The sequence below is a fragment of the Brienomyrus brachyistius genome, chromosome 9, assembly GCF_023856365.1.
Source record: "Brienomyrus brachyistius isolate T26 chromosome 9, BBRACH_0.4, whole genome shotgun sequence".
NCBI classification, from domain to species: Eukaryota; Metazoa; Chordata; class Actinopteri; order Osteoglossiformes; family Mormyridae; genus Brienomyrus; species Brienomyrus brachyistius.
In genome coordinates, this window is record NC_064541.1 from 11,691,669 (window position 1) to 11,707,571 (window position 15,903).

Here is a 15,903-nt window from a genome sequence, read left to right on the forward strand (position 1 = left end):
TTATGTCATTTCCGCTGTTTCACTTTAATGTGGAATACTTCAGAATCCCTCCCCCCCATTTCAGAAACGTTCTGGTGCCTGACGACAGGCTGTTGGTTGATGTCTTGTTTATAAAGACCGGCTGCAGACAGAGAGAGATTTACGGCCAAGCACAGGACAGCAGCTGAGCATGTAACAAGTGGGGCAGCTGATCTTGTTTTAATTTAATCTACCGTTCCCTGGCACCGCGCCCCCCCCCCCCCACACACACACACACACACACACACACACACACACACACACACACATCAAGGAAGTAAGGCCTCGTACAGCTCTGTCAAAATACTCGTGCTGCAAGGAACATCAGAGGATTGAAAGAGCTAATTCTTTGGGAGATGAAAGGGATGCCAGGGAAGTGGAAGATGGAAAAGAAGTGGCACGAGGAGAAACAAAAGAAAAAGCAGGAGATGTTGAAGATGGTGAAGGAGAAGGTAAAGGAGAAGCAGGAAAAGAAAAGAAGAAGCAGGAGAAACTGAAGATGGCAAGGAGAAGCAGCATGAGGAGAAGCTGAAGACAGAACACTAACAAACTGCACCAATATCAAAAGGAATCTGTACTAAAGCAGTCAACAGTGAATGGGAGAGATCACCATTCACAGTGGTCCACTGCTTGGGACGCGATGCAGATGGTGCTTCCACTCAGCTGCACAAAGGGCATGGAGACTGTCCTGGGACTGAAGCACTGTGTACACCCATACAGTAAGCGGCCCTCTGATTTCCCCCAGTCTGCACACCGTGTCTCAAACAGGAACCATTCGTTTGAGAGTTCTGGGAAGGAATGGGGACACCGTGCCTCTTTCAACAATACAGACCCGAACAGCAGTGACACTTCCAGATTCAATTTACGGGCCCGAGACCACCAACAAGGATACTTTGACATTGGACGCACTGTTGCAAGATATTTAGGGAAAGGGTGAGAAAAGACATTATTGTTCATAAGCTTCGTTCAGAGTAAATATAAACTAAGCAGTCATATTAAAGAAGCCCCGTCATAATTACAAACACTGACAGGTGGGATCTGAATCAGATCAGTGTTCTTGTATGTTTACGTTTCCATGCCTGTCTTTTCGAAGTTGATCTGGCAAATTAACTTACAAATCGGCCAGTAGCCAGACGCAGGCTGGGAAAAGCTCACATTAACCAGAAACACTCACCGGCGCTGTCTGTTTTTACACCACCTAATAAGAGTGTCATAAATATGGCAAAAGACCAGCCGGTTCAGTACCACAAACACTGAGCCCTGCCACACAGAAATCTGCATTAAGCGGGTGGGGCTTCAACACCCTTCCATCATACTTGTTTATCACCCCTCGCGTCACCCCTCTGATGCAGCTTTTCCCCCCCAGAATCGTTCCCCGTTTGTGGTATTTTGAAAACAAGCTGAGATGACTCACTCTCATCTCGATCATGATTAACCGTGACTCAGCGCAGATGAAAAGCAGACGACCTACCGTATATGAAAGCTTAAGATCATAAAACACTATTTTGCAATTGTGTTTAGGAAAGAGAGGCACCATGGATGAGTGGGTTCTGGGAAAAGCTGCAAACCAGGAGACTCACCCTCATTGGGTGGATGTCCGCGTAGGGAGGCTTGCCCTCCGCCATCTCTATGGAGGTGATACCCAGGGACCAGATGTCCGCCACACAATTGTACCCGATCTCCTGGATCACCTCTGGAGCCATCCAGAAGGGCGTGCCGATCACTGTGTTGCGTTTGGCCATGGTGTCCTTCACAGGGAAAAGAAAGCACACACGTCATGGGGGAAGTTTCCGGAAAGAGGCACGGAGAGAATGAGAACCTGATGAGCGTGAGGTGCCAGCACTGGGTAGCCTGCAAAATGCATCAGACCGCCATGGATTACGGTGCTCCGAGTCGTGGACGCCCTGCAATGATAAGCCTTGATGTGCTTCGCAGATCCGCTGGCCGAGACCAAAAGAAAGCCCGGTTGTGTTAAACTTGGAGCTCAGAAAAAATAATTTATTGTGTAATATATATATAGTGGCTGCAATAAACTGAAAAGCCTTTCAGAGCCACGGCCCGCTTTTGGGTCTTCAGGACCATGGTCCTGCAGTGTTTCCAGGTCTCCTTAAATCACCAAATGCTTAGCAGGGCAGCTATGCATCCAGGAGGTGCAAACTCTACACGGTTGGGAAGGTGATTGGGAATGCACGCTGAGAGCAGGGCGCCCCCAACAGGCCTGGCAGACCACATTTCAGGAGTCTCCCTTTCTTCTTTATTGTAAGATTCTTATGTAAAGTGTAAAATTACATGCGCCATTCTCCCCCTCTTCTAACCACTCTTAACCTCATCCGGCCCCCCCCACTCCCACCCCCACCCCCCGTGTTGCTCTGGTTAGCCCTTTATCAACGGCTCCATCATAACCGGATTAACCGAATCTCCAGGCACATTTGAAACTGGAGTCAGATCGCTTGCCATCTACAAGCTCCAGAACATTCAGACTGAGTCTGAGACCGGAACTTGGAACAGTGGTACCAGGCATGGCGACATGGATCAGCTCCTAGTTTCTGTACAGAGGATCAAAATCCAAGTACCCTTTTCCCCTCGCCCCCCCCCCCCAGGTCATTAGTTGACCAGCAGAAGATGCCCCAAGGACAGATCCATAACTGTAGTGAGTCTGCAAAGCTCTACTCTGAACCTGTCAGGTTACAATTACTTCCATTCTGGCATCGAGCTGCTCCCCTTCGGTGAGGAAATAACCAAGCTATTCCCCCCAGCTATTCTCCCCACATGATCACCTTGAGATATTTGTTTTTACCCCCCACCCAGAAAACTTTGTTTTCCGTGAAATTACTGAAGAGGAAGTTCTCTGCTTCCGTCACAAACCACTTGTAAAAATGCATAACAACAAATAAAACTGGATTTGTTGATTGACTGGTAGCAGTACCATAATAAAAAAAACTGCTTGGGGGGGAGGGCTGAATGGCATGCACAGTCCATACAAACTGTAACGTTCACTTACGGGCAGCGGATCTCAGTACTGTTCCTGGCAGGGTGCGTTTAAATCCTGTGCGAGCACTTATGCACACAGACTAATTAGGTATAATGCTAAGTGAACCAACATATCCCTCCCTTTATGCACCGAGGTCATTAGCCATCTGAAACGAGCTACGCATGCTGTGATTGGCCAACGCCAGGCAGATTTGGGATGTCCGGGAACACTGGAGGTACAGGCATGAAATGACACGACCTCACTGCCCGGTTTTTTGTGTTTTCCGTCACGGAAGGCGGTTCCACATCCAAATCCAAACTTTTTTTTTTTTTCTCCAAACTTTTTACTGACTTTTTGTCTATCTAGGAAAAACCAGCACATTTGTTTTTCCATCTGAGCATGCGCAGGTGGCCGGCTGGCTTCGATGCAGTACGTCGCTATTTCAGATCTCCCTCAATCAGCCAATACCATACTGAAATGATGAAAAATGTCAAGTGAAGCTTCAAAATGTTCACCTTCTCTGTTTATATCGGTTACATTCTCCCATAACGCCTGTGATCAGAAGGTTGGCAGTTCAAAACCCAGGGAGTCATTTTACCTTTGAGCCCTTCAGCAAGGCCCTTAACCCCCCAAACTGCTCCATGGACTGTTTGACTTTGCTTGATCAAAAATATATGCGACCTTTGGATAAGAGCATCTGATAAACAAATGAAATGTTAACAAAAATATAAAAATTGCTCTCACCGTCAGCTGCCCAGCCACACCAAAGTCAGCCAGCTTGGCGTGGCCTTCTGTGTTCAGCAGAATGTTCCCGGCCTTTATGTCTCGGTGGATCTTCCTCATGAAGTGCAGGTACTCCAGTCCCTTCAGGGTGGATTTGAGGATGGTGGCGATCTCATCCTCCGTGAGCTTTGGGGGGGGGACAAATAAAACAGACTCCAGAAACCATCATGCTAAAAACGTAATCGATCTAAATAAAACAGATTCCATCATGATGTTCAATCCAAGGCACCACACATAAATAGTAAATCCTTCCCAAGACTGGGTGAATGTCAATATGAAGAACCCAAAGACCGCACTCGTGGTCTTGGCAAGACCGGTCTTGCGAACTCGCTTCCCAAGAATGAATTTGGGGTGAAATGAATCATGGGATTGGTGTTGTTCAGCGAGGATGCAAATGATGTAACTTTGATATTTTGGGCGGAGCAAGACCAACATCCGGGGATTTTTACCACCCTCGTACTTGTGAACTTAGTATTGCCACTGGTCTGTGGCAATGGAAGATGATGTAATACGGGTAACATGAGAACACAAGTATGGTCAAGTGTGCATACTGAAATTCACCCTGTAAGTCCCTTTAAATGAAAGCTTCAGAGAAACGAATAAAATGTAAATGGTTCTCTGCTGCATGAATGATGGTTTCCCCATCCTTTGTGGGGATGTCAGTTGTCAAACAGAGAACTAAATTTACAAAGAAGGCATCCAGCAAGTGACAAGGTCGCATAGACCTGAATGGTATAAATTAGGGGCAATCCAGCCTTTTGATAATTGTGGATCAGGAGACTGGAAACCTTGCTATAAACTGAGATAAGGTTAGAGAAGGTATACTCTACTGTCCCAAAGGAAACTCAACTGGCAGAATACAGTCCACTTTAGGGCCAAAACACTATTTAATCCGGACCACGCGATTGATCTACCCTCCGCCCCCCCCTGAAACTGAGGGCAGAGGACCTTGACTTTGTGTCGCTTATGAAATTTGGACCTCTGGTATAAACGATGTCATGTGACAGACCAGCTCACAAGCCATACAAGACAAAACTAAGAAATCTCTTTTGCGGATAATCTGCGCCATTCACAGTTTTCATGAGCAACCGTTTGAGACTGATTATTGTGGGGGCTATTTTTCACTTCATGCCTGCCTGAATGAAGCCTCAGTGGAAGTTTGGGAGAACCTTCAGGAGTGTAGTAAGGTTAGCCGTGGATAGGTGCGAGTTCCCTGTGACAAAACAAACAGAAATGGTTGCCCAGCGATGTATTTTACCACCAATCTGCTAATTTTTGCATCTCCAGCAGAGCATAGTGATCAGTGAGCCTTTCGGATGTTAAGCAATGAGATTGCATCGAGAATCCTGTTAAACAAAGAAGTTACTGAGATTAGCATAAGTCGCCCACCTGCACATGCCCAGCTTATAGCCTGGATTGTGACCTTTACACATACAAACTGGAAGCGTCAGAAACGGAGGGGAATTCTTGTCAAGGGACAGCCACGGCGAGGCCAGACAGGGCCAAGGGCTCTGGCAGAATGTGCACTTCATTAGCGGGAAAGTACCGGGGAGAGCAAGGCTCGGCCAAGTTCTGTGAGGCCCGAGAAAGCCAATAAAATACCCAGCCAGAAAACAGCCCGTGTTGGGGTGTGGGGAGGTTTTCCACAAGAATGCTACTTCTGTGGAAAGGCCAGGAGGTGCAGCAAAATCCGAAAGGCAACATTCTGCAAGCGCCCCCCTACAGACTGGGGGAACACTGCCGCTAGTCCCAGGCCTGGGAGACCACCTGACACCGAGTCCCAAGCCAGCCCCACCCCCTCCTGGACCGAAGCTGGGGTAGAGCAGAGAGCCCCGAGACCATATGGGAGAATGTGCAGAGGGCCCATGGTGGTGCCTCGCACTGAGAACCGGTCGCATTCACACGGTCACGGGCAGAGAGTGTTGCTATATGCTGCAAGGAAACATCAGACACGCTAGGTGTTTGGGAGGGGGGGGTATTGCACCTAAAACACGAAGCAGGAAAAACAAGTATGTGGTTGGAAAAAGGTTTATATCTGAGGACAGAGGTCACGACTCCAGCTCCTTGGACCAGGGATGCCATGTCAGGCAGCAGCGCCCATGGATTATTAACAGACGCTGTTTTCATGTCGATGGGGTCTCAAGCACATGGGGGTGATGATTACAGACATCCCCCCCCCCCCCCACATGCTGGAGAGTGCGCTTGGCTGCCAACAGCGGGCTTGAGTGGAGCAGCACCTGGATTCTTACAGATCCCAGCAGCCACCCCCCCCCCATTTGTTTAGCTACTCTGAAACAAAGCGTGGCACGTTAGAGAATTCATTTTTATGATTTTGCGAAACAACTCGTAAAGTCTCACAATAAACGTGCATTTAAGCCAGTTATCGTTTTAATTTTGGACCTGCCATTCACATCTGTACAAAGATTATGGATTAAAGTGATGCAGAAAAGGCCAGACAATTACAGGATAACAATCTAATCCCCCCCAACAACAATAACGTAACACATAATCAATTCTTCTATACATGTGGTTCTTTTAAAGATCAGAAGTATCCTGAGAAATGGCTGCTCCTACTAACCGGTTGACCGCCATCGACCACGGTTTCTGTTCACCTATAATTTCCAAGGCTTTCAGAAGCTTTGATGGAAAAATTCCCCAAACCAGCTGTCTCACTGACTGAGGGAAATACGGGCTGAGCGGCCCTCGGGGTTTTTGCATGGTTCAAGTTACAGGGTCTCTCCAGCAGGATCCTGATGTTTATACTGACGTTTACCTCACTCCCAGAGCGACAAGCGATGTTCAGCATGGGAAAAGCCATCAATGTACGTTAATGGACTGATTCACCAGCGGATGGTTTCAATGTTAAGTTCATACACTGCAATTCCATCGGTGATACAGTTTTGAGCACTGAAAAGCCTTTCTAAAATATTTTAAAAATAAGAAAAAAAAAACTGAAGGCAGTTCTGAGCTGCCTAATCAGCCAGCTGTGTTCACTGCAAGATCAACAACAGCCCGATGGGTTATTTGACCAGAAATAAGTTACATTTTATCGTCACTCCATTCGGGGGGTACCCCAGCCATGTACCCGATCTCACTGCAGCCTGGGACAGACCTCAAGCCCACCACAACTATGACAAGGTTAAGCTGCAAAAAGTGGAATGTCTTTCATATGGAGATCCTCACCAGCCACACATTTTAAAAATAAGTAATTTCAGGTGGAAGGATCACTGTATCTCTCCAATTGTGTATGTATCCAGAAACATGAAGCCAATAGGACAATGCTCAAGAAAATCAAATTCTTTTCACCCTAAAGGCATTCGCCCCAAATTGGCATCATTATGAAGTGGTCATACACAATGCTCCCACTTCTCCAGCAGCCATAATTGAAGTATGAATGAGTTAGACAGGACTGTATGCCATAGTGACAATGTAGCTGACAGACAATTTTCATGGCTTTTTTCGTTTCCTCTTTAGCTGCCTGTTATTTCTCTGCATTAAAACTACATCTGCACAATGTTCACCGCGGAACAAACAGCAACCCTTACAATAAATACGGAGAGTTTAATTTGCAACACGGCTAGAAAAAGGATGAAACTAAGACACAAAACCATGTTACCTTTAAACAGCAAAGGAGATTCAACTTGAGAGACAAATTACCAGAATTACGGAAAAGTCATGAAAGAAACCATTCAGAGAACAGCAACAACTCTTCAACTGAGGCTTCTTACATGGGAAAAGTGTGCAGTTAACATCCAAAACTCCAGGGGGCGATCTGAGAAATGCCCAAACAGGTGATATTCAAGCAGTCACTAAAATGAGCATATTAGCAGGAAATGGACAGAAATATGGATTAGACTGCAGGATCAGATCGAAGCAGCTGTAATGCTAGACTGAAGCTCACTGCTGGGCTGCAGTAATGAGGAGCATTTGTTTCAGCTTTTACTCAGCAATCGCTTTTTCTTTGCCTGTCAGCTCCTTCCTTGGCCAAGAAAGACAATGATGAATAAAAACACACCAATTAACTGTGCAGACAATACAGTCTTCCAGAGCTACATCACAACAAGTCCACAGTGAAGCTTCATTTTGAGAAAAGCACTTATCGTCACCTGGGCAACCTTTCCCACAGAAAGATGGACTTCCTTCCTAACCTCCACCAGCGGTGACAAAGTGACCTTTCAAAAGCCAGAGGTTCCTGGTGCACGGTTGCCCTTCACAACGGTTACAGTGCTCACCTCAATCTGTTTAGCATTGACCCTGAGGGGTCAGGCAGAACTACCACGTCTACTGTGCCAGAATCTGTAAAAGTCAGTAGGATTTTTATTTACGAGTTCATTTATAATCATCAAGTGTGCCGTTACCAAAGGGCAGCAATCAATTTCTATGTTTAAACCAGTAATACATCTACCATAAGCATTAGGAGAGATTTATAAATCTTGAGGACTCAGTAATTGTGGATGTGGAACTTTTATAGCGTTTCCAAACGGCTCCCAGATGCATCACTCTGAGCACCAAGCTCCTTATGACCCCAGCACATCCAGGCAGAGGGTCCAGACCCAAAAAGCAATCCCCAGCACGGAACCCGGGTACCCCTCCACACGTGTAATCAATACTCCCCCATTTAAACGCAATCCTCACTTGCGGCGTCAAGACCAAGTAGCGCTGCCAAGAAAGTGTGACGTCTCGCGAAACCCTCAACTTGAAAGTATAGATAGAGGGGATAGAGGGTGTGATCCTAGTAGAAGACACCCTGTGAACGGCAAAACTGCAGTGCAGTTTCTGTCAACCCGTCACTCTAAAGAGAAAAAAATAAAAAGATGATTTACCAGTGCGTGATGTTAAAACAATGGAAAGTGTATACGGCACAAACCCTATATTAAAATGAATAGATTCCAGACCTTATAAGATCACTGTGCTGTGACACGTGATCGAATAGATAAATATATGTGCACAGGTCTGTGCACATGTCCCGTGTTTTTGTAGATACAGGTTGTCAGTAATGTTTCCCACCTTTTTTTGCTAGCATACAATAAACACGTGAGCCTCAAAGCCTTAAGAGATTCCCACGATGATAAAACGGCATTAAGCAACGCAGTAGAACCGTTACATATTCCTCGAACGAATGCCCGAGCTCTGACTTCACATCCTCCTGGTTTTATGACAAAGCACCAGTGTTGGTATAAAACAGGTCATTGGGACCCCCCCAGCCTTTCCAGGGCTAGTTTGGACGAAACCACACCCGCTGCCAACATCTACAACCGACCAACGGGCTCGCGTGACCAATAACTTCGCTCTCGCCCCACGAGTCATAAACAGCCTAAAACCTTATTAAAACCCCACAAAATACATTTGCAAACTAAGTAGACATTTATGAATCAACACTTCCTGTCTGTGAGTTGACAGTAAATAGCAAATCCAGAAGCATGCGACTCATTTCCTCGTCAGAGAATCGCAAACACGCATTCTATTAATACTTCACGGTGATCCGTGGTCCTGAGACAGATGAGAGCTGAAGTAAGCAGCCCAAACATGGGCACCGTTTCTGGCCAAGTTTCTGCATAGACCCCAGGTGGCAACGAAACATGGGTCTGTTAAATCCATTGACACACTAAACGGGAAGACCCGATATCAGGCCGGAGAAGGAAAGACAAGTTAGGAGAAAGCAGCAGGTTTTGGATTCTGCCAAGGGGCTTGGATATTGTTAGAGGACAGCATCAGTGGAGCATCTCATTGCTATCATGTTCAGCTGAATGCACTTCATAACAAACGATTACCCAAAACACACAAAGAGCCCCCAACATGAGAAGACCAAACCCCCAAGCCGTCCTACAGCACTCCTGTCAAAACTCACTGGCTTTTTCCTAACAGTGTCAGGATCTGCTCTCGTTTTGATTGTCTGTGAGCATGTTCTGTGCTTCTGACATCTGGAATCTTAACGGGGGTGGGGGGCACAGATATCTTGTGGTTTTCAGGTCTGGAAACTCACTGCTCTCCGTCCACGATCGTTTTCCATGGGTGTCTCCCGTGTAAAGACTTGAAGACACAGGCTTTCTTCACATCGCTCATTAAACCCGTTAACTGTCATGCATAGCCCACCTACAACAACCCCCCCCCCCAAAAAAAAAGACAGCTGAGATTCCAAACAGAAGCTAGATGGGATCTCTCCCCCAGACATAATCACTCAGCCACATTAAAACGAATCGATGCAACTACCATACGGACTACACCTTTGAGAACATCAATGCCAAAAAATTGGTCCTGCACTCCATCCTTAAGTGAACAGCCACTGAAGGCACTGCTATAGAAAATATTACCATTGAAACTACGAAATTTTAAATCAAGCCAAAAACAATACAATGCAACACCTATCAAAAAGCAGCTTCACACTCAAATTGTCCGATCTACCTGTAAGCCATCTGGACACATCCAAACACCAGATCACACACATGCATGCATCAAATATATATGCATGGTGTTGGCATGGTGACAGAGTTTTAGGCTTGGAAATGTGTTGCAGTAACACAACAGCATCATCACTCCGTAGGTTCCTGCTGCAAACTGCAAGCCCAGGCCAGATCACTCAGGAGGTCCCAGGCGGGGGAGAGGCCCGGCCATGGAAGAACAGTCCGAAGCTTTTAAAATTGTGAGCCTGTCCCGCCCCCCCTCCCCCCAGACAGGCACCCCGAGGACAGCCTGCGGCTGCAGTGATTTATTCCTGAAAACGCAAGTGGTAACTTTCTTTACGTCTCTCATCAAGCCTATTAACAGCCGCCCACCACTGCCTGGAGACAGGTGTTCAGGAGGCAGTGTTTTACAGTTGCCCCCCCCCGTTTCAGCATGAACTGTGGCAGTCACAGTGGAAGAGGGGATGGGGTTATGGCCGGTTAATCCAGCCAGGGAGCCCTCTCCGCCGGCAGGGACGCACATGGAGATCTATAAAATCATAAGAGCTCTGCCTACTTCGGCGCTGTTTATATGAAGCTTTACAACCGTGACAGGACAATTATGCCACAATCCGCGGCCGTTACGATTCCCCCGGGAGGCGCCCCACTGGAGCGGACAGCTGCCTTTCCTCCCCCGTCAGAGGAGCTGCTTTTACAATTGCTTCGCTTTTCTCGTTCGGATCGCTTGTTTTTTTTATAACGCCGGCCAGGCTCGCGTTCGTCCGGCTGCTAGAAGGGAAGGAAACCCTGGGGGGCCTGTTCATGAGGGCTCACGCGGCCCGTCGATACCGCGGCACGACAGGAAATGGCGTCTGGGGTTCCCACGGGATTGCTCCTCGCTTCCTGCAAGCTCCTGTGGACGTGTGCTTTTATATGCGCTCTTCTCTCATTAAAAGCAGACACAAACTGCTTTGCAAATCCCCCTGTGCAGCCAACAATGTCCGTTTAATCACACTTCCTCTTTCCTCCCTGTAAACATGCCAGAAACAAAAAGGTCATGTGTATACTATATCATGTCATGTTACACTAACTCAACATCAAAACTGTATTCTTGCAGAGTTCTCGTTTATCTAATGCAAAAGGTAAGCCCGAGAGGTTCGGATTCACAGATCCGTCATGGAAACTACCAAATGTAAACGTCCCCACCCAAAGCCACGAGCACAAGCGGCCAGCACAGAAAACCAACCACGGCACCAACAGACAACAGCTGTAAGCCTATTTAAACACAGGCAACGAGCGAACAAATAAACGTAAATGTTAGTATGTAAAACCGACCAATAAAGCTACAAAACTTCTCAAAATACTGAAGTTCGTGTGAGCAAAACCATACGGAGGAATATCAACATATAACATGAAGAGGAACACGCTCCACAAAGCATTTAAACAAAGGCAAACACTAGGATTTCACTCCCTATATCAGGGATTGGGAACACTGATCCTGGAGTGCGGGAACACAGCAAGTCATCTGTCATACCTGCTGAGTTACTATCTGCCTGAGATTAAGTGTAGTTCATCCGAGACCCGGTAGGATGGAAAACCTGCTGGATTCCATCACTCCAGGATCAGGGTTGCCTACCCTTGCCCTATATCATGGAAAGATGCCATCGACTGTGGACAAAACAACAGTGAATGCAGAGCAACCTTTCTCTTCAGGTACGAAAAGTACCTGCAATCAGCCCATGATGCAAATACTGCAGGTGACTCCCCCCCCCATACCCATGTCTGCGCGATGTGCTCACCGTTTTGTTGCGCAGCCTGATGATGTCGGAGACAGAGCCCGCTCCACAGTACTCCATCACGATCCACAGGTCTGTGTTCTTAAAGTAACTGCCATAGTATTTCACCACGTAGGGACTAGAGGCACAGGTAAGGAAAACCAGAGAATTAAAATGCATGTATGTAGCCAGTTACTGCAGGTACTGCCTGAGCACAGTTACATGCTGCTTGAGATGCCCGAGAGCAAGTCCGTATCGTTTAGCAAAACGCTTTTGCGATAAAGTAACACAGTGTAAAGGTACCCCCCCCCCTTTGTGGCTCTGCATGTTAAGACTGCATGTGATCTGCAGGTTACCACGGTGAACCCTGTATTGGGCAGATTGATCATATTACTGCTGGGCCCTTGAGCAAGGCCCTTAACCCAGAAAACTGCTCCAAGGACACCCCTAAGCTTCACTTTCTAGGCGGCATTTGCAAAATCAAAAAAATTCCCACATACCTATATACATACTTGTACAAATCACAAAATATAAATAAAAGTATCTGCTAAATAAATAAAATGTTAAGAATTAAGCAAACGATTAGAATAGGGTTTCCCAGCCTGGTCCTCAGGGAGCCCCAGATGGTCCCGGTTTCTGCTCCCTGCCAGGCAATCCACATTTTTGCTCCCTGCCAGTTGCCGGGTCCCCGAACACGACGTTGAGAAACACTGACTTAGAGCATGGAGACATAGCGACGGTGCAGTGCTCCATCCTGGCCTCCAGGCGAGCCATACCTGTCACATTGCTGCATGATGGATATCTCCTTGATGATTTCCTGCAGATCGGACTCCACGGGCACCTGTTTGATGGCGACGACCTGGCCGGATTCTTTGTGAATAGCTTTGTAAACGCTACCATAGGACCTGCACAAGGACAAACTGCATCTCACTGCTGAGCCACTCAAGGGTTTCCATAAGTATCACAAGCCACCTGTACCACTGTTTTGCATGGAAGCTGGAACAGACCGTACATGTGTGGTGTTTCAGAAACGGGTCAAAGGTTAGGGGCATCGAAAGCATCTATTAAACAACCTATTCCGGATATAACAATGAAACCATTGACAGAAATAGAGAATAAACTTCTCAGAATCTTCTTTAACCCAGACAACATAAGGCACTGCTATACTGGAAGGAGTAACTCCCCAGAGGGAAAAGGGAGGGGGGAGTAAAATGGAGGATGCCATTTCCTGGCAAAGGAAAATAGATAAGGGAAATTACCAGAATATCCAGAGGGTTTTATGAGATTGGAGTGAGACACCAGGCAGCTACCCTCTCATTAATCAAGGGCAAGGGTGTGGGGAGGGTTTACATTCAGGTTCACTTTAAGTAAAGTAATGTTTAAGTCAAGTTTGGACAACAAGTTTGATCCACAGAAATGCTGATGCTTTGCGATACAGATGTTTTAAAAACTTCACCGAACAAAGATGCTTCGCTGTTCCTTGCAACCCTGACCAGATATATAAGCCTTTTGAGGATGGATGGATGGATGGATGGATGGATGCTATGTTGCACGGACATCACACATATATTAGGACAGTGAACTGAAATGATAGAGACACTGGTATGCTATGTTACGTAGGAGTTATATAGATATGCTATTATTTTGGTCTATCAGGGAACCAATAAGCACTGATGGGGTGGTGAAGAAAGGGACAGCTCAACAGCCACGTCATCTTTTGGAAGCATCACGTCATCAAAGAGGAGATATTGTGGATAAGGTAGAAGGACGTCACTGGTACTTTTTGCAGTTTCAAGTACAACACGTTTATTAAATATAAATATACACCAAATTTATACGTAATACTTTTGGGCATAAAAAAGTGCCTGTTATTAATATTCTAAAAGTACTACTCTGCTGTTTATCAAATGGATTTACCATATACTGAGCTATAAATTTTCAGAAATGTGTATCAGAAGTGAAGTGTGTATACTCAATTATACGGTGTAACAGTAGACCCACCTACCAAGACACCACTACAGAACGGTATGTTACGTAGATGTTAAAGAGATGTTACATAAATGCTTGGATGCTATGGTGAAAAGCTGTTAAACTGAAAGTTATGGAAGGGGGATATTTGTAGTTACAGAGAACAGATGGCAAAATACCAGGCTGGTTTTTTCTGGGAATCCAGTTTAACTAGCATATCTGTTATGTTTCCTGGGATCCCATGTTTTGATCTGTGCTTCCTTTGAACACAAGAGGAAGATTCGAAGCTGCTGAAAACGCTCTTTGTCTCCAAAATGAAGAAATGAAAGTTTCAACCCGTGAGACTCTTTTCCGAAACTCGCATGCGTGTCACATCCAAAACACATGTGCACGTACACACACACACACATCTCAATCATAAAACACGCACAACACAGACAATACACACACACACACATCAAACACGACACACGCTTGACACACATGAAGGTGCATATATCCTACAAATGAAACACACCCAATACACAAACACACACATCCCAAACATTCACAAGCTTGAAACATGGCTGACAGACAAACAGACACAGACAGACGGACAGCCACACACACACACACACACACACACACACACACACACACACACACACACACACACACATATCTGCTACGCAAGATGGCCAGTCAAGATCTGCCCACACAAACATACATGACAAACAGGTCATGCACATGAGAGGCAAACCATGATCAGCTGACTGTTCATACCCTTCTCCAAGTTTTTCCAGAACATCAAATACTTCTTCTGGCTGCTTGGTCAGACTGTCTTCACTCAGTTTCTTTAGCTTGCTGTAAGACAACGGGAACATATCATTATCCTCAATCCTCTCACTGCTCACAGAAGATACAACCACAAGCACTACATCAGTGGCTGCCCATCTGCATTTCTTCTCATTTCTTTAACTGTGATGATGGCAAACCATTTTAAACGAATTTGTGTTAATCGATAATATATAAATCTCATATGCAGATCAACCAACCACTGCCTAACCTGGTGTTATAAATAATACTGCAGTGTTTTTTTTACAAACTTGACAGGTCAGTTTTCATGAATGGGCAGAATAATGAAATATAAAAGAATGCGGTAGACGGATACTGGTTTCAGGTGGTAATATGAATAATAATTATATGACAAGTATAGTTAACATCTGTGTCACCATCCCATCTTTGGCTGCTGCTGTCAGTCGGCCGTACACCACTAATGACCCAATACCGAGCGTGGAAAGCAATGTTAAGGTTTTAGGCCAACCAAAATAAATAATAATAAAAATAATAATAATAATAAAAACAACAACAACGCCAAGTGAAGAGGATGGACCAGTACAGAGCAGACGCTACTGGAGACACCGGCTCTACTCTTCTGTTTTTACTACCGTGTCAGAAACGCGGCCGACGGCCGGGAGGAAGACAAGACCTCCAGGACACAAAGAAGCGAAAGCTGCGGCCACTGGCGGCTTCACGGCCATTGTAACCGTGACAGACTAAATTTAACGCAAATAGGACTGTCTTTTTAGAATACCTATCCCGCAAAAGCCAACTGCGTAAAAAAGGGGGGGCATGATACAAATGGCAGCGAGGGACGCATAAAGGATCACAACACTGGACAAGCGAAGTTCAGCCCGCCGCACGAGCAAATGTGGGTCCTCCGCTTTTATCACCCACCTTTTCGGCGCTGACGGCTCCATTTTTTTATCTTATAAAGGGGAAAAATAGTCCTTTAGACACCGCGATGCTCCACCTTGAAATATGAAATTAAGAGGGATATTACTGCCAACTCTAGTCAAGTTTCATACTCAGTTGCCCAGCTGTCTCGTTGGTGACAATCCCATGACGTAGGCGGCGCGCGCTCCCGAACATGCTGCTCCACGGGGGACGGCCCTCCACGCACTGCTCTCTTCTGATTGGACAGTGATTCCTCAAGTTGCCCTCCTATTGGATAATACAGGCGTCTACT

General features: G+C 46.1%; 1 protein-coding gene across 1 annotated transcript in view; it reads right to left on the minus strand.

The window, feature by feature from the left end:
- Positions 1-15,903, minus strand: part of stk3 (serine/threonine kinase 3 (STE20 homolog, yeast)) — a 54,681-nt gene extending 38,778 nt beyond the window's left edge. Inside the window, exons 1-6 of the mRNA XM_049025975.1 lie at positions 15,612-15,903; positions 14,658-14,738; positions 12,704-12,832; positions 11,952-12,066; positions 3,734-3,898; positions 1,599-1,766 (exon numbers count right to left, since the gene is read on the minus strand). Coding sequence (XP_048881932.1) covers positions 1,599-1,766; positions 3,734-3,898; positions 11,952-12,066; positions 12,704-12,832; positions 14,658-14,738; positions 15,612-15,634 — 681 coding nt within the window. The 5' untranslated portion in view covers positions 15,635-15,903. The remainder of the gene's footprint in view (positions 1-1,598; positions 1,767-3,733; positions 3,899-11,951; positions 12,067-12,703; positions 12,833-14,657; positions 14,739-15,611) is intronic.